This window comes from Electrophorus electricus, chromosome 8 (assembly GCF_041902795.1).
Source record: "Electrophorus electricus isolate QZ-2024a chromosome 8, ASM4190279v1, whole genome shotgun sequence".
Taxonomy (NCBI): Eukaryota; Metazoa; Chordata; class Actinopteri; order Gymnotiformes; family Gymnotidae; genus Electrophorus; species Electrophorus electricus.
In genome coordinates, this window is record NC_137504.1 from 6,207,425 (window position 1) to 6,231,694 (window position 24,270).

At 41.1% G+C, this 24,270-nt stretch overlaps 1 protein-coding gene across 1 annotated transcript; it reads left to right on the forward strand.

Annotated features, from left to right (window-relative positions):
• Positions 1-2,585: 2,585 nt before the first annotated feature.
• On the forward strand, positions 2,586-15,334 carry fgf10a (fibroblast growth factor 10a). The gene is made up of 3 exons (XM_026999415.3): positions 2,586-3,703; positions 13,293-13,396; positions 14,426-15,334. The coding sequence occupies exons 1-3, from the start codon at positions 3,217-3,219 to the stop codon at positions 14,618-14,620; spliced, it is 786 nt and encodes a 261-aa protein (XP_026855216.3). The 5' UTR covers positions 2,586-3,216; the 3' UTR covers positions 14,621-15,334.
• Positions 15,335-24,270: the final 8,936 nt, after the last annotated feature.

Here is a 24,270-nt window from a genome sequence, read left to right on the forward strand (position 1 = left end):
ACAGATTGAATTCCGTTAAATAGTGCTGTTTTGTGGTTTTCTCAGGCTCTTTCAGCTATCTCCTATGAGGCAGCAAACAATGATGAACACTGCAGGACATTCAGTGGCAGAGTCTGGCTGGGAAAAATCCTCTGGCTTTCTCATATTCTCCCCTTTCACAAATCCCTCCATAGATAGGTTATCTTTGTGAATGGCATTCTCTAGTCTACTATAGTCACTCTTTAAAAATAATTAAGAGTATTTAAGAAGAAAAGAAATACATGATCAACAGATATTGTATGCATTGTCTGTTTAATTAGTTTGGTGTTCAAAATAAAGTCCTAGGATCAACTAAAGTAACTTATTAATTGGAATGAAAACAGAAACAGATTGATTAGATTGTTTTCAGACAAACAGATATAAGGTTGTATTATCAGTATACCACAAATATTATTCAGTCTGGCTTTGACAGTGTAATTCCAAATGTAAAGATTATTTTTGGACGTACAGAGAAAATATATCAAAATACTGTTTGCTCTTCAAATTTGTGTATTCTGTATTATGTCAACAGAAAATGTAGTAAGTAATGCTTCTCCCCTTCAACCAGCTAGTATGGCATAGAGGGTTGTAGGGGTGTATGCTGACATATTCAAATCCTTGTTAAAAAACACATTTGTCCTTTTGGTCACAGTTCACATTTCTCTGGTTGACTGCTGGTTCCCCGTGTTGGCAGGAAATGTTTGACAGAGGAAGTATGTGATAAGATTGAAGTGTTGTGGATGTCAGATTAAGTGTTGAGCCGATGCTCGGCCAGCGGGTTAGAGATAGGTAGTACGGATAGGCAGCACAGGCTGAGGGGACTGGGGGGATGTGTGTGGATGGAGAGATTTTGCTGGAATGACGAAAGACACATTGGACTGAAAGCCATTCATCTTCAGCTACGGCCTTTTGGGAGGGATTAGGTTTAAGTTTCATCTTTTTCTCTTGTCATTAAATTTTACCTCACTAGAGGGACCCAGTGAAGTTTCCCTGTGCTGTGTCTGAACCAAAACCAAAACCTTTTAGGTTTGTCTTTTAAATATTGAGAGAAAAATTACTTGTCCTGCAGAAATACAAAGTACTGCATGTAAAAGCACAGTGTAAAAGCACACAATATAATAGAATCCAGTCATTTGTTTTCCATTGTAAAAATCCTTAGTTTAATCACTGCACTCCTTTAAATACAATGACAATTAACCTTGTAAGCCAAGAATGAGGCATTTACAGAAGCAAGCAGGACTAAATTAGATCAATATGTGGACAGTTCAGTGACAGTAAACCACACTGTTTTGTCACTGCCCTCAAAAGCAATGGACAGTTTGGTAGATAACAGATGTCCCTTCTCCCTCCTCTCTTCTAGACCCTCCCCCTACTCAAAATGAGTTCTTTCTCCCCTTGTGCCCATGAGGGTGATCAAGATTCCAGCCGTGAATACTATGATGCAAGACTCAGACTGTCCAGTCTATCATGTAGGTATAACTGTCACGCAACTAGTGCATTCTAAAAGACGTTGAAACTTTAAAGAAGAAACAATGAGGAGATATTGTAACACATGGGTCATATTCTGATTTAAAACAGCCAACCATAAGTCATATTTATACTGTTAATGGGCGAACACTGCCCATATACTGAAGTCCACGCTACTGCATTTCAGTCTGTAGCTGCAAGTACAGCAAATATAGCAAGCATAATATGAATGACATTTCCTTGATATTGAGAGAACTCTACAGAAGATCTGTTATCATGACAGTCACAGGTGAACAAGGTCAAAAATATGGATTCTGTCTAACAGTGTGAAAAGAAAATTAAACAGCAAATAATCCAGACATGGGCCTAAGATTTTTGTGTTTTCTGGGTAAATTCTCTTTTGGTGCAACCTGTCTATATCTCCCTGCTCTGTGTATGTATTGTAATTTACTCACATCTCTCATTTTAGGGACATTGTATGGGTGATTACTTTTATCATACATCTACATTTGTGTAGTAATATGTACTTTAATGCCTACAAAGGGAACAGTGAACATTCAACAGTCTCACGACAACAGAAGGTGTGTCAGGGTTTTAAGAGAGGAAGAGAAGATCTCTTCAAAGTCATTTTAAGTACATTGGGTAACTACTTTTTAGTATCTATTATATATATGCTTTGTAACCAGTCCTTTAATGTCTACACAGGCAATAGCACACACACTCGCTTTGGTTACAGTAACTGAAGGTGTGTCATTGTTTTAAAGAAAGGAACAGGAGTCTACGGAAGGTAATGGGCAAGGAAAGGCTGCTAGTAAATTAGGGGAAAAGTTCCAGGTGTCTCTGATAAGGCTCGCATGCCATGGGGGTCTGTTCCAGCTAGCTGGGAGAAAAGTTACAGAGAGAGCAGCAGAGAGGGAAACCTGCTCTGCACTGGGCAAGTCTTGGGGCTCTCGACCCAAAAGGGGAGGGAGGGAGTGGTGTGGGAGGGGCCGAACGAAAGAGAGCAAGAAAGGGACTTGAAGAAAGAGAGCAAGACAGATAGGATGAGAGAAAAAATGCCCCTCTCTTTTTCCTCTCATTCTGACACACACCCGCACCCACAAGCAAGCACACGCGCACGCAGATCTTCAAAGCCAACTGCTTTTCATAGACTGCCTATTAGCTAAAGAGATTACATCTGGGGCCCTCCACTCGATAAATAAGGTGCGAAGACTGGCAGTGCTCAGTCACTTCAGAGGGGGAGATCCACTCCACCTTAGGACACTCGCAGGAACAGCAGCACGCTCAGTCAGGGGGACGCTCAGAGGGAAAGACTGAGCAACAGAGAGACTAAGCAAGAGAGAGAGTGAGAGAGAGAGAGAGAGAGAGAGAGAGAGAGAGACACGCGTTCTCCCTCACCGACTCCTTTCCAGAGTGAGGCTGCTTCAGACACAGCAGGTCACAGCCGGGGGATTACATGAGTTTGATTTCCGACTTTGGATTCTTCTCTCTTCATCCAGAACAGATTTGCTTTCCTGGCTCATTTGGGTTGTTTTGACTTTTTTTCCCTAAAGGACATTTTTTGTTTCCTTTTTTTGCTGCCATTGTTGTTATTGCTGTTTGCACTCCTGATTTCTTCCATCCTCAGCCGAGTGTACGGAGCACTCCAGGGGAACACACACGGGGGGGAACGTGGGGCCAAGAGGTGAGGCGTCCCCTTCCCCATCCCCACGGAAGTGTCTCAAGTTATGGATGTTGACACGTTCCTTTCGGACGCGAGGGGAACCAGATCGAGCCTGGGAAACAGCAGAAGCACCAGCGTTACCTGCCACGCTCGCACGGGGCTCTGCACCCCGTGCTCTCCCCTTCTCCCGGCCACCTCTCCAGCATGTACCTTTCTGTGAGGCTATTCCCAGTCCTCTGCCCTCCAGTACAATGTGCAAATGGGAAGTGACTAAGGGTGCCTCAGCCTGGTCCCACGTGTCCTGCCTCAGCGTCCTGCTGCTTCTGCTCCTGTGCTCGGCTCTGCCCGTGGCCTGCCATGACGGCCACGGAACCCTGCGCTCCCCCAGGGGGGCTAGCTCTTCGTCCTCCGTGGTGGTGGGCCGCCATGTGCGCAGTTATAGTCACCTCACGGGTGACGTGCGCAAGAGGAAGCTCTTCTCCTACCAGAAGTTTTTTCTCAGGATTGATCAAAACGGTACCGTCAACGGCACCAAGAGCAAAGATGATCCATTCAGTAAGTAACGTCTCTCCATTTGCCGTCTCTGTTTATTTTCCTCGTTCTCTCATTCTCCCTCTCTCTGTCCGGCTGCGAGCACATGTGGTTCCCATAGAGACGAAATGTTTCCCAGGATATGGCACAGCTTATTTCCTGCTTCCTTTGATTTTTGTCTCAAACATCCACAGATAATAAGAACCTTACCTGAGCTTGTGGTGCCACCACTTAGTGTGTTTGGAGCTGCTCCACGTGGAAAGCAGAAGGCTTTCGAGTAGTTAGTCCCGGATGTTTTTCCTCCACTTTTCTGAGTCTACATTTATTCATAACAGATTTCCTGAAAGCAATTAGACATTTCCAAGAGACCCTTCTTTGCAATAAAATATTTAAATCATAGTATAGTTCTATTGTTTTTGTTATTACTGCTATAAGTCTTACAGCTCATATTTGACATGTTTACATGTTGTAACGTTTGAGTGTTAACCCCACTGGAACCAATGTGCCATCCCTTTTCTATTGTTTCTGCATTTAAATGCTGTTAGTCTGCTAGTTAAGTCCACGGCACCTGGCTGGGACGTTTTAAAACACCCTATGCTCTTTTCTGTTACTGCATTGCGCACACATTGGTCTTAATAAAAAAGGGTTTGACATGTGGGGCCCATGTGAGTGGGGTTTACTTACAGACAGAGAGTGCTGGAACTCTACAAGACATGGCTGTGGACACTTCAATTAGTCCGGCTGCCTCTTCGACCTGTCGCACTAAAAACTTTGGAACGGAGATATAATGTGGTTTGAACATTTAAAAAAAAAACTTGGTCACTTATTTATTTAAGTGCATCATGCATTTGCAAGTGGTAAGGACAGAAGTAAAGACAAAAGTGGACAAGTCTTGTTCGTGGGGAGTTTGAGTAGTACCTGACTGTTTATTTGACCAGCCTTTGAATCAACTTTGTTCGGCTACACATCACTTCTGTAGAGAAGCAACGGTATCTCAAGGTGCCGGTAAGCACAGTAGGCATGGTAAAAGACTCCCGCCAACTGCTTACCACATATGAACATTTCATGCTCATCATTTTCTACCACAATGGCCTTAAGGCACAAGCCTGGTGGGAATTCGCATCTCATCCCAGCCTCGTCCCATCAGAATTGTGAATCTGGCCTGGAATGGGTGAGGAAAGGGGATTCACTCAATAGTGAATGAATCATTTCTCCAAAACAGGTTGGAACTCTGCCATTTGGGAGCTTTCGCTAGCTCTTGCGTGGAGACTCTGTAGTGGGATGCTGCCCACAAGGTAGCAGCAGTGCTCTCTGTGTCCTGCGCCCAAAGCCCCAACAGTCTTGCTGGAGCTTAAACACAGCACTTTTGCGAAGGTGCTTTGGCTTGATTTGTTCTGTTATCAGAAACCATTGTTTGCTGCCATTCATGCCTGGAACATGTAGGAAGGAGTTGGCTGTCATGTTATGGCATAACACGCTGGCACAATATCAAGAGTCTCTTCAAAATATTTTTCTTTCCCCCAGTTAAAGCTGTTGACATTTCAAAAACCCCTCTGCATGTGGCATAACTTTAGTCAGAGGTCAAGAGAACATTCAATTGCTCTGAATCATGTGACTATGAGTTAATTATGATCTCTAATTATTACTTAATGGGAACACTGAAATAAAAGAATTACTTGCAGAAGCTGTTTCCTTGATATATGTATATACACATGACCTCCATTTATATTATTACTCATCTTTATTCTATTGTAATTCTTTGCGATATTAAACCTAACAAAACAAAACAAAAAAGCAAAACCCTCTTTCCCATTACGTTCAGGCAGCCTCAGTCTGAATACATACCATTTATAAATCACAGAACTAAATGCTGAACAGGGGGAGCAGGGTGATCAAAACACACAGTTTAGTTCAGTGTGCTTATTTAATACTATTATTGTCATTGGATCTTTTAACAAAAAATATAGCCATTAAAATTTTGCATGAAATAAAGATATATTGCTAGTGAATAATGCTGTCCTCTTAAAAAAGAGTCTAAATGTATGTATGTATGGGCTTGATTTTTTTTTTTTTAAATGCTTAAATTTTCTCAAAGTAACCATATGAAGAAATGTTTACAGAAAGTTTAAGTATGACAGAGCACTGCTTTTTTCTAGATGTGTGCTCAGAGAGTCTCTTTGTCAGTACTAGAACACATAGCAGTCTCCAGCCGACCTTACTTCTCAAGTCCTGCTCTTTCGCCCTGCTCTCGACAAAAGACCTGCCTATACACAGCTTGTAACCCTACCCTACCCATATTGTTTGATTTCCCTTTCAGAATCCATCTGCTCAGTATCACTTTGTCACATTGTGCTGGAGACTCTCATCTCCCACAAGACATTTTTGGATGTAGTGCCCAGGGTGGAGCTTCAAGCTGTCCTCAGTGTATTGAGCGTACCAAACAAGAAGCTCACTGTGATGGCAGAGCATACATGTAATCGGTCCGTTCAGCTGAGAAAGTGCTAGCCTATGGTTCACACTTTCCCTTCATACGCTTACCCTGCTTCTTCTGGCTCTGCAAAGTGGACTAGTCGCCTATTCCATTAGCATCTGACTGATGATTAACACAGTCCAAGAGGTAAACTACACACAGCAAACTCTGTTCTAAGCACAAGTGTGTTTCACCAGCAGAAACCTTTGCTTTTAAGTTCACTCCAGCACCCGGCAGGAGGAAATTCTAAATGAGGATCATTAGTCCTTGACAGATTTGACTGAGGGTATTTAGCAGTTTAGGGTTCAACTACTGGTTGTGGGGTCCAAAGTGCAGGGGTCTATCCAATCATCGTGTCAACTTGTGGGCAGTACATCAAACAGGGGTCAGCACAATGGTCACTTCCCCCCACTCAGTCCATTTAGAGCCAATTGAATCAAATACTGCTCAATTAGAGATACAGATGACGCCCTTCTCAATGAGGTGTTTCTAAGCCGAACTCATTTGGGCCAGCAGTGCTCTCCTTAGAGTGCTGCAGATGTTCAGTCTCCTGGGCGGCATGTAGCACACACTCAGAGGAGCAGCGGCAGTGACTTCTATGGGGAACCTCTGGTGTTGTGCTGTCCTGGGTGGTGGAGGTGAGAGGGGTTAGTCAGATCATTTGTCCATGTTTGTTTTAGAATATAAAAATCCATTTGCTATATTTTTACCAGAGACATTAATTAAACCGGGTAAATCAAAGACTGTTAGTTTAAGAAGTATATGAGGTTAAGAGCAAGGGATTATTATCTGTTGCCTGTGCCTGTTTTTTTTTTTTACTGTGCAACAAGGGCGTGGGGCTTGAGTTCAGCTGTTCTATGAGGTGTCGGTGTTGGCCAGGGTGCTGGATGGTCTCAGTGAGGCATTCCTCTAGGTTCAGACAGGAGACTAGTGTGATGTTATATGCCTTGTCGGTAACTAATGATATGACATCAAGAAATTCTCTGAGCAGGGAGGGTTCAGGAGAGTCAGCTGCTCCCCAACACATGCGACTGTATGTGATATTCAGTAGTGTGATACTTAGCAAGTTCCCATAAGCTTATATTTTTAAGCCTATTGACATTAGGACATGGTAAGAAATTGCAAGTCTGCAGCAGTGTGTTCCTGCTACAGCTGCGATTCTGATACTGCAGCAGCCTGTCTGTTCCTCTCTTCTCATCAGTCTTCCTCTATTCATAAGGAGACAATGGTGGATGACTTTCATTCCTCCCTGTCAGAGATGGGGCAAAAGCGTGTGCTCTGAATGTGTGAATATATACGAGGAGACACTGTGCCAGGCACATGGACAGCAGGCAGGCGACATGGCCGGGGCTTCTTCCTTGCAACTGTGATGCCCATTTAAAGCTCCTATGGGAAACCAGATACACACCAGCCATAAACAGACTTACAGGGAGTGGGGTGATGTGCAAAAGATTAACGTCAATGTTTCTTTTCATTCCATTTGACCTGAATGTCCTCACCGATTTTCTCTCCTCTGATTCATAAATAACAGAGCCCACTTTTACTGGACTGCTTAAGGTACTTAAGGTACATGACCAAGATGATAATGATAATGTTGTATGTTAACGTAACATACTGAGAGGAATAATGGGTTTACTTGTAACTGGCCCACTGTGTTTGGTCTGCACACTAACTTTAGCAGGCCTTTCAAATCAATTAGTATTGCACTACATTCTTGATTCTACTTCACAGAATTAATGTCAAGTAATCTAAGGTTGCCCATTTTACACATAATTCATTACATTTTACATGTTCATTAACCTGATAAAAACTTACAAAAGTTTAGTTAAATCGGTTGGTTCTCTCACAAAGCTGCTGGGTTAATTCTGCTGGGTCCCATTTATATACATTCCTTTCACAGCCTGGTTGTGAGTTTCTAGATCTTCTTTCAGTTAATGTCTTGTTTTTGGCTCGTTAAAAGTTCATCACAGAGGTATGGAAGGCCAGATGTATGCCTAACCTTTGACCCCATAACTTAAAGCCCAGGGCTATTTGTGCCAAGGCCAGTGTTGGGGAGAAATAGCACTATCTATTTCCTGGTGCTGTGGCTTGCTTGTCTACCCACAGTCCAAATTTCCAAACATGTACTTCTCTATTGACAGCTGAAAAAAGCACTTATTTATGGATCTGAAAGGTCCTGACTAATAGTTGGTGGATGGACTTTAGTTGCCAAATGAACTTTTCTGAACTTTTTATTTGTATAGCCAAGACTAGATTCCCCACTTTTTGTAGTCTTTGGTTAAATATTGTTTTTGTTGAAAATTCAAATGCAGCACTGAAAGTGTTTTTCCGTGCGGTTTACTTTGACCAAAGCCGCCTGGGACGTAGGAAGTGGAGGCATCACGTTTAAAGTCGGCAATATTTTTCTATTTTTATTTATCTCTGTCTTCCTTTACATACTGAAAAAAAACCTCACTTTACAGTTGCTTTCAATAAACTCTGCCTGTCACTTCCATACTTCCAATCACAGATCCAGAGTTTTGGAATGGGATTCAGATTCAGAAAAAGGACCACATGCTTTTACTCTAACAGACCAACTGGTTGTCTCTCAGCAGAACTGGAGATAAAAGTGCACAGGGCTGATACGGAATCATACATAATAATTTCACTTGCCATCGGTTGGGCCTGACTGAGCTAAACAGAGAAGTGTCTTTACATCCTGCTGGTCCATTAATGGCTATTTCTTTATTGTTGTTGTTTTGCCACTAGTATGATGTAGGCTGTAGGATGTAGGTGTTCTGATGGCTGACCTAAAGCACAGGGAACATATTGAGAATGCATGGATCCACTTGCATGCTAAGAGAGGCAGCTCTTAGCAAGGTCCCCCACACACTAGTGTAGTGCACAGCACAAAATACCTTGCTGAGAAAGGAGTGAACTTTTCCCTGGACACGTCTTCACATCATCGCCAGGGCGAATTCCTGTGCGGAGTGTGGTCGGACAGATGGTGGTGGGGGAGTCTAATGGAAGCATCAAAGGTAGCAAAGTGAGACCGCCAATGGGTCCAGGGATGCATCTGGCTGGCCCAGTTTTAAAGGAGCAGGCTGGAATGCCGGCTAATTATATATTGCGTGTGCAATAGGCAGGGGGTTGAGGCAGAGGGAGGGAGCTTATCCTAAGGCAACTGCTGGCTGGAGTGGGAGTCCTGGGTTTCATCCACCACAGGTCCTATAGCCCGACCCCCTTCTTCCTCACTCTCTTCTTTGTGCCTTGAATAGCCACTAGTGTAACACATTCCCACACACTGCTGCTCTGCTCCCCGACAGCATGGGTGCCTGCGCTGACATTTAAAAAAGGAGGCTGGAGTCTCTGAATGCTGCCACAGCCGAGTGTGTGTGTGTGTGTGTGTGTGTGTGTTGCAGTTGTTGTTGTTGAAAGGATAAAGGTGCATGGATGTATAGGTGCATATGCAGATTACAAGCATGCATAACTCCAAATGCAAATGTAACAAACAGGAACCTCTGGCTGATTGAAAACAGTACTTTGACATTTTTAAGATGGAACTTCAAAAGTAACCTTGTAAATGTTGTAGCACATCACTGAAATCTGTTACATGCACATTACATGGGCCCAGAGGAAAGTTGTGGATCATCGAGTGCTAACAGGCACAGCTCTGGGTGTGGGCTTTTGTGTAGGAATCTATTTATTTTACTGGCTTGTTTTTTCCTGAACCCCTCTCCTTGTGCCATATGGGCACTCACAAGCTGAGTCCCAGGCAAACAGATTTATAGGGAGTTAATGATGTACACTTCATAATCAGGAGTAATTGAATACTGTTTTGAGTAGTATAAGGTGAGTCATTAAGAAAAGCTGGGCCTGTTAATGAGTACCTAATCATGACAGTTCAAATTTTGTGTTACCTTCAAACACATCTTTGGTATTAGAAACATAATTTTAGGTACAATCTATTCTCCTATGAAATCATGGAGGGGTTTTCCAGCTAGTTTAGAAACAGCAAGTTTGGTTCAAGTGCATTTCTTAAGGAGAAAGATGATATAATCACAAGTGCTTGGCAAAGAGAGAGATTTGGAGTACAAGGCAATAAAGAAAGATTTATAAAGGCAGGTTTGAATTAGATGTTTAGCTTTTCTCAAGATTTCTGCTCCTGAGCTAAACATTGTTTGATATCAGCAAAAGTAGAGTGTAGAATTCATACAGATAGTGAATTTGAAAGTGATAAACCATCATGCTGTAGCTAAGTTATTAGCATATAAAAATAAGATGTAAGTTGTAAGAAGAGTATGACACACATATGTGTGTGCATGTCATACTCTTACTTCTTCTTTTATATTTGTAGTTGCAGTATTTGCCTGCTCCAAAACTTTTAGAAAACTTTGTAGAGTTTACTTTACTCAAAGTCTACTTTGAATTATTTGAAAAAAAAAAAATCATTTCATTTTCCTTTTCCTTTTTGGCTACTTTCTTATATTTTGATGAAGTTTCTAAACCACATTTACCCCAGCAAGGTTGTTGAGGTAGCATTTTATGGCACAAAAATACAGGAACTGAACTGCAGAAATACATCCACATGCTTTCTTATCCAAGTTCATGTAGAGGCACCGTGAGCACGTGGCGGAAGGATCTGCATGGAGGCCCATGGAGACCGATTACACTGCTTGTCTCCTGGAGCCCGAGGCCTGCAGTGACCAGATCAAAGGTGCAAGGCAGTGTCATCAGGAGCGAACGCAGGGTCAGCGCCAATGATGGCTCTTAATTGGGACCCTGTTTCCTTTATGGTCTGGGAACCAGGGGGCTAATTGATAAGACATGTCTGTCACATGACCAGCAATTCAGGGTTCCCAGGACAATTAAGCACTTTGACATGGCTCGGCTTGCTGGACGATTGAGAAAAAAGGAGGAGAGTTGTGCTGCCAAACAGCTGAATGCGAGTTACTCATTGTTGTTTTGATGCTGACAGATGATTCAAGGGGCTGTGTGGTATCTGCAAGAAGCCCATATTTTACTTTCAACGTGGCTTGGCATGACTCCCCCTATATGATAACACTATAGTTTTCACAAACACATGAGTACCACACGGGGGGCAATGGCGAGTCCAAGTGGATGCGGGTCTCTCTCACTGTTACAGGCCCCAGCGCTGTGGCAGACTGCTCAGAGCTACAAATGTGAAGCTGTGGGGTTTTTGTAATTATCACAAGATGCGATAACGTGTGCTCTGTAACCCTGCCAAGAAATCTCCGACCGCCGTGGAGCATGAGGGTGGCCACCAACACAGCCTGGAGCAGGAGCCAGGCCTACTGAGTGCAGCTCACAGCAGAGCATGGCCCGGCCTGCGTGGGCAGCCGCTAGACTGAAGCTGGCCTGAAGCTGCACCCAGCTACCGGCAGACAAGAGCAGTGCAGCACTCAGGACACATGGTTAGGCAGTCGCAAGCAACCCAGATTTAAAGAGCCTGTAGACCAAGCTTGTTAAAGTTGTGAAGCTTTTAAGCCATTGTAATCCGAGCCCAACAAGGGTATAAACCAAAGATACCTAGAGGATCATGTTGCACCCCAGGCAACTTCTCTCACATTTTTGCAAGTGTCTCAGCAGATGCCTTATATTATGCAGATGGTAGACAGGGCTTGTAGGAAACTGGACGAGCAGATGATATGACTGTAAAACCATTACTCATGCTGCCAAGTGATCAGACTTGTGCAATAACATCTCCTTTTTATGTCAAAGTGTGCTTTTTGAAAAATTGTGCTTTTTAACAGTTTTCTTATAGAAGATTTACAGTACATCTTATATTGACACTACACACCTCTAAGATTTGCATTACATATATAAAATCCCTCACAGAGACTCTCTCTGTGTGTGTGTGTGTGTGTGTGTGTGTGTGTGTGTGTGTGTGTGTGTGTGTGTGTGTGTGTGTGTGTGTGTTTATGTGCAGACATGTGGTCCTCTCTCTGAGTACCAAGTTCTGAATGTACACTTGTCTCATTTGGTCCATTACTCTTGTCTGAACTATTAGTCTTTGATCATGGATTTTCCCCCTCTAATCCCACCAGGTCTGTCATCCGGGCTCTGTTCTTCCTCTTTTCATCCCGTCGCTCTTGCTCACAAACCTGAGGCGAGGGAGGGGAGAGGAAAGCTGACTAGATTCTTTTACATCTCCCCTCAATGGCTGCAACCTGAGTCCATGCGGAAGGGGAACTCTCAGATCCTGCCTAATCCTTCTGTTGTGGTGGAGCCACAGTGCTTTGCTCCTCGCTCTGCAGGTGTGGCACCAGCCACACTGCGCTCCGTTAGCCCTGTATAAAGAGATGTGGCAGATGTACATGTTTTGAATTTAGATTAAATGGAAGTCCTGATGTTATTCGGCTAGTAGTGCTAATCTGTAGTAATTGGCCTACAGCTGTTTCAAAGTCGGGCTGTAACGGCAACTAAGGTTTAAGGATGCAGCTGCTCTGATGCAGCTGTAGGTATTATTAACAGCCTAGCATAGTCCAAGGTCACCCTTTGGGGCAAAGTTCCTCCAATCCCATAAGCAAATACCATCATACTGCCCCAGCAAAATTTGCACTGGTTCAAGGCTAAATCCCTTGAAAGCATGGTGACTTTATCAGTTTGTGTAATTGCCTTTAAGGGAAAAAATAGTAACGGTTACTGCAGCTTGAATCATAATGGTTCAAAAACACGCTGCAACGGCAAGACACAGTAGAACACCATATTCTGGCAAACAATGGCAGGGCAGCAAAAATTGATTTGGGGTGTGTGTGCATGTGCATGCTTTTGGCAGTGATCAGCACAGCACTCTCACCCAGGGTCTACGGCTAGTAGACAGAGAGAGCAAATGGATCAGCCGGAACAGCTGCATGTCCTGCATGACTGGCAGAGGAAGGCAGAGGCAGCCTGTCACATGAGGGCAGGGAAGCTGATGGGCATTACACCAGAATGTGGTTATTACACAAATGTCAGGCAGGATTTGAATGCACATCAACACTGAATTCATCCACTTGAATGCAATGAGCTGAAATGAGACTCACTATGTGACTCACTATGTAAGTCAGTTTAGCCTAACTGTATTGTTTATGCTTGGGAATTTTTTCACCCAACTCATATCAAAGATCTGTTTTGTTTTGGTTTTTTTTGCTTGTTTCATAGGTATACTCGAAATCAAGTCTGTGGATGTCGGCATTGTGGCTATCAAGGGGCTTGACAGCAACTACTATCTTGCAATCAACAAGAAAGGGGTGGTGTATGGCGCGGTAGGTTCTTTTCCCTCCAGCAACTACAGCTGAATCATGCTTAATGCTAAGAATGCAAATTAACTTTGTACATATAGTTTACTGTTAAATATATATGTAATATTGTGCAAGTCCCCCATTTCTCACATTTCTGTGAGAAAATATTTTAACAATAGCAACAACAACAGCAACAACCAAAATAATAATAACAACTTCAATAAGCTTCATTAAGGGTTTCATGAAATGATTATCCATTAGATGATAGTAAATTTAGGTTCTACTTAATATTATGTAAACATTGTTTACTTTACTAGAATGTTTTTATTATCAAAAATATCTGATTGTTCTTATTTTAACATGGTATTGAAAGATCAGTGAGCGCTCAACGCCTTTGATCATGCAGGAGACCCTGCTCCATTTCTCATGTCTCTAGGCCCTTAAAAAGCCTGGGCTCCTTTTAAAGGACAGTTCCACTCCATTGCCTGTAAATAATCCCCTAGCAAAAGTCGGCTTTGGCAAAAGAGTTCTGTCATCTTGGAGAAAGTAAGCCGAGAAGCCCCTCTTCCTTACACAGGAGTCTCTCCGCAAACGCAGCTCCATGCGTGCTGTGCCGCTCCATTCACCGCACAGGAACACAATCCACGGCTCGGCCTTTGTTAGCCGGCCCCTCCAGCTCAACCACCTCCCATTCATCTGGTCTCATGAATTGCAAATGTTACCTGAAACAGGAAAAATGGTGGCTTCTGTCTCAGAGACATTGAATCAAATCAGAGAGAATCAGGCGGGGAAAGAATGATGAGGAAGTCCGTGCTTTAGCACTGCCACACTGTCACTTAAAGAATCTTAATGATTTGTTGATATAATCCTGAAGTCATTAATCAGCATTGTATGGTTTAGAATGCAATTTGCCATGTGCAGTGAACTGTGTTTTCCTAAGAAACACTACTTTCTGAAAAGTTGCTTTTGTGTTTGATCGGACGATGTGCTGCATGCGCTCAGTATAAACCTCTGGCCACTTCAAGCCAACTGTATTCTGTATCTTTTCTCCAGAAAGAGTTTGGCACTGACTGCAAGCTGATCGAGAGAATCGAGGAGAACCGGTACAACACCTACGCCTCTGCTGAGTGGAGAAACAAAAAGAAGCCTATGTTCGTGGGCCTGAACAACAGTGGCAAGACCGTGAGGGCCAAAAAGACACGTCGAAAAAACACTACTACACACTTCCTGCCCATTCCCATTCCATAGCCACCGCCTCGGACATGACCCCTGGGAACAGCTTACTGCACTGAGGAAAATTTTTCTACAGTATCTTTTTTTTTTTTTTTTTAAAGGAAGGCACTATGTAAAAGAACTGTATGAACTCATTCTCACTGAGTCAGATTGATGTCATATATTTGTTTTTAAGTTATTGGCAAAAGAGAAAATATGAGAGGTTTTTCAATGCCAAATTCTTGGATGAAATGTTCGAACACAAGAGGAGGAATCGCACCCATCTCCATTAAGGAACTACAGAGAACTTTTGCAGAGTGCAGTTCTTGTGTGTAATTGTGTGCGTGTGACTTTTGGATGCAGTTATTTATGCTGTACTAACTCATAAAAGACTTCTAATGCTCTGTGACTCAGTGGACTGCTAGTTGCGTAAATACTTATTGGAAGCACTTGTTTAAGGTGCTAGAGTGAGTGGCCAAGAAGAGAGAGGGGTGCTCTGTAAGGACAACTTAGCCAAGGTAGCGCCATAGCATAAACAAGTCTAACGAATCTTTATTAACACGCAAAGCCACTGTATTTGATAGCTCCATTCTTTATCTGACTGCTTTTGAATAAATTATTTATTTTATGTAATATTTAAAGGAAAACAAAGAAAAAAACATGGAATTGACATTTTTTATCATTTATGCTCCTCTTTTTAAAGCTATTCTATCGGTAAAACATGAATAAATAAATATATTTCTCTTTACTGCAGAATATGTGTCCATTGCACATTACTTTTCATATGAAGTTTACAAGTGGTTTTGAGAGCAAGTACCTTCAAAATAAAAGTTTGTTAAGCATTCAGTTTTCAAAAAAATGTTTATTAAAAAAAAAAACATTTTAACAATGAGAACAAAATATATTCTTTAATAAATGACTGATCATGGCCTTTGTTTGGAAAATAACTGAATGCCATTGTCTGCATTTCTAAATATGCTGCCAAAACAACCAAGAGCAGAGCCACTTTGCAATGAAGCTAATCAAAACTAAATGTTCCTCTCATACGACAGCTATGCATGCCATTGTGTCAAAAGGCTATATGCCATTCCACAAGGATTTCTGTGAGCTAATCTTTCAAAACTCACAAATAAAAAACAAAACATATCCAGGATAGTCTCCGCTTACAACCACAATTATGTCTAGCACATAATTGTATGTCAGCCACAGCAGAGACACTTCAAAATCTTTAATACCTTTTTATGTTTCCACTGAATTTGCATAATGAAAAATAATGATAATTCAAGTGTATGGTATTTACCCAAGACCCCCGCTGTTGGCTCAAATGATTACACTGCATACATCTGCCTCACTTACAACATATATATTTGCGACTAGGCACTTGACTATGAGTCTTCTGCTGCAAAGGAGGCAAATTCATCTTCAGGCTTCTGTCACCAGAGCTGGGTTAAGTTCTAAATTGAACTGTTTGTTTGCTTTTATCAACTGTGCTTAATATAGAATAATGCATAGCGACTTAAAATTGACTTTAACATGAGAAAAACGTCTTAGTGGGTGTTTTGTGTTGTGACTCTTTGTGCCTTCTTGTTATGTTTCAGTTATTTTTTGCTATCTGAAAATGTGGACAATGGCAGGATCTTAAGTTCTTTCTCCGCTACACCTCTGGCGATCATGAGAATGGTACTGTCCATTCTCATCTACTAATTATGCTCCCCACCCTCTCTCTGGATAATGGCATGTGGGATAATGTAAATATTAGCTGTTCATGAACTGATTCTAATTATCTCTGATGTAATGCCTTTTCCCTTCCTGTGACCACGAGACCACGTCCTGCTGTTACTAAGGTAATGTGTGTGGGGGGCAGGGTCATAGCAAACAGACATGGACGTTACCTCCATCAGCGATCCATCAGTGTCAGTCATGGGTCACATGACACTCCTTTCTGGAAGCACATGAAGCGTTACGATCACCAAATGTCAAGACAGACAATGACATTTGTATCATGAGGAATATCAAAAAATGTTATATGCTGGTGTGCAAAGCCTGTGTAACAAATCGCGACGCACTTATGCCAGATTTGGCTCACGGTCTGTCTATCCTTTACTTCCTTTCAAGTTAAGACAGCGCTCATGTGTTTGTTTATATGTACTTTGGCTGTTCCATAAACTATCTTTCATGTACGAATAGACCAAAATGGATTCAATGTACTAATGTGAGTGAAGTAGTGAAGTCTCTATTTATTAAACCATTAGTTTAGACAGGTTCAGTTAAGCAGTATTTGTTTTGCTCCAGTATCACTAGAGCACTTCACAGATCTGTGCGAATGCTGAAAAACAACCATACTCACATTCAATGTATTCTGAAATTTTTTTGACGTGTCATTTAACAGGAATGATCATTTAAACGTCTGTCAAAGAGCTGTTTGGACAGCAGCTTTAAACAGAGGGCAAAGCCTCAAATTCAGTTTTCAACCCTTTTTGTTTATGAAGTGTTTTCAGCTTGCTAAGAGCAACACATTCAGATACATCATACATATTCAGCATTCAGGCGTGAAGGAATTCCCATCTGTTTATTTAAGCTGAAATATATATTATAGCCGTCGCAGCTTCACAACTTGACTCTTTTCCCAGAGGATTCTGTGGCTTGTTGACCAAACCACAGGAGCAGCTGTGAATATTTCATTCCAGAGAGGTTGCTCGGAGAGCACGAGTAGACAGGGCAGATTTTAATAGCCCCTGTGGAGAGCAGCTCTGCAGTATTTTTGGACGCGGACTTGGTAACGTTGAGCCAGACCCAAGGAGTTCCAGTAACAGAGGTGTACTCCTCATGTTAGCGGAGCGCAAGACAGCTCTGCGGAGCGTCGAGCTTCGTGTCAACGAGAATCAAAAGAGCAACATGGCTAAATATAGTTTGATTTTCGGACCGCGCTTGCTGCCAACGCAGAGCCAGTTCAGCCTGAGGTTTGGATCTGCGACGATCTCTAGAGGTTTCCAATTTCTGTTCAGCAGGTGTGTCAAACATTTGCCTTGGCTTTGGCGGAGATGAGGCATGTGTTTATCAATTCAGACCGAGCGAGTGAGAGAACCGGAGAGACGGAGGGGCTGCCAACTCCAGGCAACGTCAACCTTTCACGAGAACGGAACGCTGAATTTACCAAATAATATGAAACCAAATTTTGAGTGTGAATGCAGTTTAATATGTTTAGCCCATGGTATGTTTTTAGATAAACTGGTTAGATGTCAAACGACAGAAAAATAAATATATTAAATAAATAAACAAGCAACATTTTACAACATTTAACTTAATAATAATTCCAGAACCTTGAATTCATTAGAACATGAAAATGCTCAACGACGACTTGCTTTTACCTGTTTAAACCCCCTTTAAAGTTCCTCATGCGAAGAAGTGACGAGGTGAAATTCCATCTGTCTTTTCTTACCAACTCATGGGCTCTAGCACATTTATTAGCTTTTTGAAATGATTAGATGAAGTTAATAACACAGTTTGGCAAACATCTGCTGCCTTGGCCATTAATAAAGCTGGTGTTTACAGTGTCTGTAAACCACACAAGTAACATTTCGCATCATCTAATAACTTTGTTTACAAAACAACAAATGAGCTCTATTAAAACCTTTCATCTGATTTTAATCCAACTTGGGTCTTAATAACGCAAGGATGTGATATTTTTAATAAAAATCATCTTTTAAAGTAATTCCTAGTCTGAGAAAAACTCAATTTTGGGATCTCACTTGTTGCAGGAACTTCTCATTTCAGGATGAAGTTTGATTGACAGCCATTTGTTCCAATGTCCATCCTTCTTCCTGTCTATAGATTTGGGTTATACCCGTGCATTTTTATTTAATCCTGAAAGGTCAAGAAATACAGACTAATGTAATTCCAACATGTAAGCACTAAAGACAAAGATCATTCACAATGCAAAATGTGCATGTCACCTATGAATTCTCATTAAAAAAAAAAATTCTCAACTGATTCCCTAATGTGTTTCTTTGGCTTGTGAATTTAGCATAATGCTGAAGTATTTGTGATACAAGTGCTTCAGAACCACGGACAGCTCTGACTTTATAGATGATTGTGTTGATTTGAATTGAAAAGCTAACAAATAGTAGCAGAGGAATGCACTAATAATAGAACCAAAGGTATACCTAGCTTATATAAAACACAGAATAAAGAGCCAATGCAAATACCATTGTACTCATTAAACTGAAATAATAATGAGTATTCATAAATAGCAGTAATAGGTTACTGTTGTCAGACAAAGTTCTATAATTACAAAATTGTACAGGAGACATACGATCATTTATGTGTGTGTATGGAAGGCAGTAAAAAAAGTATTAGGCATTTAAAATATATCATAAAAACAGCACAATAAAAAAGACAATACCTAATAGGTAATTTCAGGGGACCATAAGAATTACTGCACTTGTAGTCCCTAAAGGTCAAAGGTTATAAGGACACATCCTCCTAGTTTCAGGTCAATTTGTACTGACCTTCCATATTTTGCATCTTCATGTTATGTCAGTTGTTTGGTGACTGGTTTATAACAGCAGTTTTTACATGTAATAAGTACAAGTTAACTTGTAGAAGTATGCATTTGTTTCTGGAAATCCCGTAAAATAATTTTAAAAGAAGTGCAGAACATTCTCAGTGTCTCCTTTGTGCCACACTGATCTTATACAGTTCAGGTTCTATACTGCTCCCTCAGCTTTCAAAGATATGAGCCTTTTCTGATTAAGGTTCTCACTGAGCTCATGGTAGAGATGGTGCTCTCGTGGCATACTGATTAAATTAAGAAGTGTGTGCAGGTGGTTCTTTAGGGAGGCCTCAGTGTGCTATGAGTAACATGATCCATAGGTATTTAAATAATAATGCAAAAGTATTCATACAAACGAGAAATTAATGCTATGTGTAATGACAGTAATAAATTAATCCTCTGACAGCTTGAAATTAGGGATTTATGAAAAATTTATTCAGTTTTGTAATCTGTTACAATCTGTGCAAATATTTTGATTCAATCTCTTCTTCCTTACCTTAAAGAAGTAACATGCCAAAAAGACAAATTAACCTTTTTTAATTTAACCTTAATAAATGGGTGTATTGGTACATATAGAAAGTGTGTGTGTGTGTGTGTGTGTGTGTGTGTGTGTGTGTGTGTGTGTGTTTGATTTGCTCCTTGTGTGAAGACATTCCCATCAAGACAGGAAAACATGAGAACACTCTGAAATTCTGACATGTGGGAACATTGTGGGAACATTTTTCCCCCTAGAAAATGTGGCTTTTATTTGCAAAACTAAGAAAGCCAAATTATCTTTTGGTTGCTGAGGTTAAAGTTTAGTACATAGTTCAGTGGTAAACTCCCATAAAGATAGTATTACATAAAGAGAGAGAGTGTGTGTGGTGTGTGTGCACGTGTGCGTGTTTTGCGCGTATATGGCAGATAAACACAGGGAGTGAGCCTGCAGGCTTTTGAAGCTTTCCTGGATCTGCGTGCTCTCCCCTTCAAGGCCACATGTCGTCATTACCAAACACGAGCGTGGACATCTGGCCTTGACATGGTGTTTCCCTTTTATCACCTGCTTATAGCTGAGGAGAATAAGTCTGGTTCCTCTCAAAAAGACGCACACTCTACCCTCTGCTAATTGCTTACTGTATGGCTATATGGAAAAGGAGATGATTTCTAAAATTGAAGACAGCAGGTTTGGGTGGGTGGGCTTAAAGGTTGCAACCCTTCTCTGTATTTTATTTTATTTTTTAATTCAACTAGAAAATTCAAGTGTTGTGATGATTGGGTAAGAGAAGTATCATGTAACATTTTCACAATTTGTGAAAAAATACACATGCATCTAGTATATCTTATGAATACATTTAGCTCTTTGAATTAGTAAATTCTATTAGTTCTAAAGTAATAAAACAATAAAGTAATTCAACTAGCAGGTGCATGGTATTGGTAGCTCAGTTGTTCCAAGTACTTGACTAGTAATAAGAAGGTTTCTGGTTCAAGCCCCACTACTACCAAGTTACCACTGTTGGGCCCCTGAGAAAGGCCTGTAACGCTCAAGTTGTGCTCAGTCACAATTGTTAGCTGTTTTTGATAAAAGCGTCAGCTAAATACCATAAATGATCTCTTGAGTAAAACCTCAAATTCTCCAAACTATTACATTATTTGGGGCTTATTTTGGACTGGTCAAACTTAAATCACAGATTGATCATGATGTGTCATCATAATGTGTATTTTTTGGGGGGGTGGGGGGTGGGATAGGGTTAGGGTTGGGAGGAGAAAGTAAGTTGTAATGTAGAATGAGAAGTTGACATGACAAAGCAGAAAAAAATAAAAATCTTTTTACCCTGTGAACTTTATTTACAAAAAAGTAAATATCAGTCTGCATGGTTCTGCTCTTGAGATGTGGAATTCAAAGTGATTCATGGAGTCTGTCCAAAGCTGTATAAAACAAAGTTTAACAATTCCTAGGCTACACCCTAAAACAGGGTTTTGAAATGTTAAAAATCAATTGTGGAGATCCATTTTGGATGTATTAATATCATTCAGACTTACAGTAAAACATGCACAAACAACAGGACAATAATGTTCTAAAGATATATTAAATCTGATTTTGATGATTACAATAGTTTTAAAATGTTAAAAAAATGAAATGAAAATATGACACTTGAAAATAATGGGCTGTATTGTCAGCTCCTGTGCCAGGGAGATGGAGCATAGCTGGTGCATTGCTAAATAATTCATCTTAGGTTTGACATTGGTAGCTTCCGCAACTCTTAACTTTTACTTATTTGCATCACTTAAGGAAAAAGCACATAATGGATAATTTTAGCCAATTCCATCATAAAAAACAGCTTCAACTCAGTTATGTTTGTGTTTCCTCCCATGAACTGCTTGCTTCAGGTCCTTCCATAACATTTCTATTGGATTAAGGTCAGAAATTTGACTTGGCTGTTTCAAAACCTTAGCTTCATTCTTCTTTAACCATTCTTTGGTAGAACAACTTGTGTGCTTAGGGTCATTGTCTTGTTACAAGACCAGCATTCTCATGAGATTCAGTTCACAGACAGAAGGCCTGATATTTTATTTTAGAATTTGCTGGTATAATTCGTAATTCATTGTTCCATTAATGATGGCAAGCTATCCCGGTCCAGATGCCGCACATCATGCCTAAACCGTGATACTACCACCACCGTGTTTCACAGAAGGCATGCGGTTTTTGTGCAGGGTTTTGCTTTCTCCAAACATAATGCTTCTCATTTAAACCAAAATATCTATTTTGGTCTCTTCAGTCCATGAAATATTGCTCCAATAGCCTTCTGGCTTGTCCATGTGATCTTTAGCAAACTGCAGATGGGCAGCAATGTTCTTTTTGGAGGGCAGCTGCTTTCTCCTTGCAACCCTGCCATACACACCATTGTGGTTCAGTGTTCTCTTGATGGTGTACTCATGGACATTGATCTTAGTCAATGTGAGAAAAGACATTAGTTGTCTTGTTAGGCCCTGGTTTTTTGGGGTTCTGTTGTGACCGTATGAACTATTACATGCCTTGCCCTTGGCATGTTTTTTTGTTGTTGGTTGACCTCCTGGAGAGGATATTAATGGTCTTGAATTTTCTCCATTTGTACACAATCTGTCAGACTGTGGATTGGTGAAGTCAAAAGAGAGGTTTTGTACCATTTCCCATCCAGATGCGAATCAACAACTCAAAATTTCTTCTGAGGTCCTCAGAAATCTCCTTTGTACGTGCCATGATACACTTCCACAAACATGTTGAGAAAATCTAACTTTGCTAAATCTCTGTTGTTTAAATAGAACAGGGTGCCTACTCACACCTGTTTGACAAGTCAAATTTATTTACATAGCGCTTTTTATAACAGTTGTATCAAAACAGCTTTACAAATGTCTGAAGTCAAGCCCCCAGTGAGCAAGCAACAGTGGCAAAGAAAAACTCCTTAGAGCATGAGGAAGAAACCTTGAGAGGAACCAAGACTCAAAGAGGGGGTAAACAGTCACTACAATAGTAACAATATAGACAATAAGGAGCAGAATAAATAGTGAAAAAGAGAAATAAATAAACAATAATAAAATGAAAAAATAAGCAATTAATGTCTAGTCCAGTTTTCTATAAGTCCTAGTCTGCTCCCAATGGTGTAAGTGTGTCCGAAACCCAACCAGCATGAGAAGATCCATCAAGGGCAATGGAGAAGTAGTTGGCTGTGGTGGAGGCATGGTGGGCTACAGCAGGGGACATCTGGGGCTGGTGGAAGTAGCCATGGCAGCTGAGACAGATTGAGGTTCAGTAACATCATGACATCAGGGGTAGGTGTACATCTGCAGAAAGAGAGAATAGATTATTAGGCATGTCCAGGAGTGTGTGTGTAAATTAGGGAACTACAATGTGCAAAGATGGACTCTGGTAGATCTAGATATGGCAGCATAGCTAAAAGGACAGTGCCAGAAGGAACCACAGGCATGAGGGCACCCTGGAACATCAGCGCTCTGCCGCTCTCAGTCAAGAAAGTTGAGTGACAAAAGAGAGGTGAAGTGACAGCATCATAACATCTAAGTTTACCATAACTCTCAATGCCCATGGACCCCCAGACCTACACCTTTTACCTAAGATGGGAAGTAGTTAATAAAATGCCTGACTGTACAGAGGTTTTCAGCCTAGCATTAAATATTGAGAATGTGTCTGATTCTCAAACATTTATAGGAACTTTATTCCATAGTGTGGGAGCTTTATGGGAACAGGCCCTTCCTCCTGCGGTAGATTTTCTTATTCTTGGTACTAGTAAAGATCTAAGCAGATGTGGTTGTTTGTAATGCATTAGGAGATCTCTAAGGTACTGCCAAGACCATTCAGTGCTTTGTAGGTCATTAGAAGTATTTTATAATCTATACAAAATTTTACTGGGAGCTAAAGTAAAGTAGCTAAGATAGGAGTAAAGTGATAACATTTTATAGTTCTAGTAAGACCTCTGCTGCTGCATTTTGAACAAGCTTATTTAGGCACTTAGTGGTACAGCCAGATAGTAATACATTACAGTAGTTATTATTATTAGTTGCATTTATATAGCACCTTTCTCAAACTCAAGGACACTTTTACAAATATCACTTTTTTTCTTTATATACTCACACACCTGATGAGAAGCAGTAGCCAATTTTACACACAGCGTACTCTCAATCAGAAACCACAGCCCCCTGGGGGACTGCACTGGGTGCATAGAAAGGGGAGGAGGTTAAGGCCAGGACAAAGCACCAACCATCACTGGGCATTCAACCTAACATCCATGTTTTGGGACAGTGAGAGGAAACTTACACAGACACAGGGAGAATGTGGAAACTCCACCCAGATAGGGAACTCAAGACCCTAGTACTGACAGGCAAATGTGCCAACCACCAAGCCACCATGCCTCCTACTCCAACCTTGAAGTGATAAATGCATGGACTATCTTTTCTGCATCATGTGAAGAGAGTAGGTTCCTAATCTTTGCAATGTTCCTGAAGTGGAGAACGGCGGTCCTAAAAATATTATTTACACAAGCTTCGAACGAGACACTGGAATCCATAATTATTTCAAAATCTTTAACTGAGAAGATGTGATTGGGAAACCATTGTTTGAGTAATTAGAGAGTGATGACCAAGCTGTGTCTGGGCCTAATAGAAG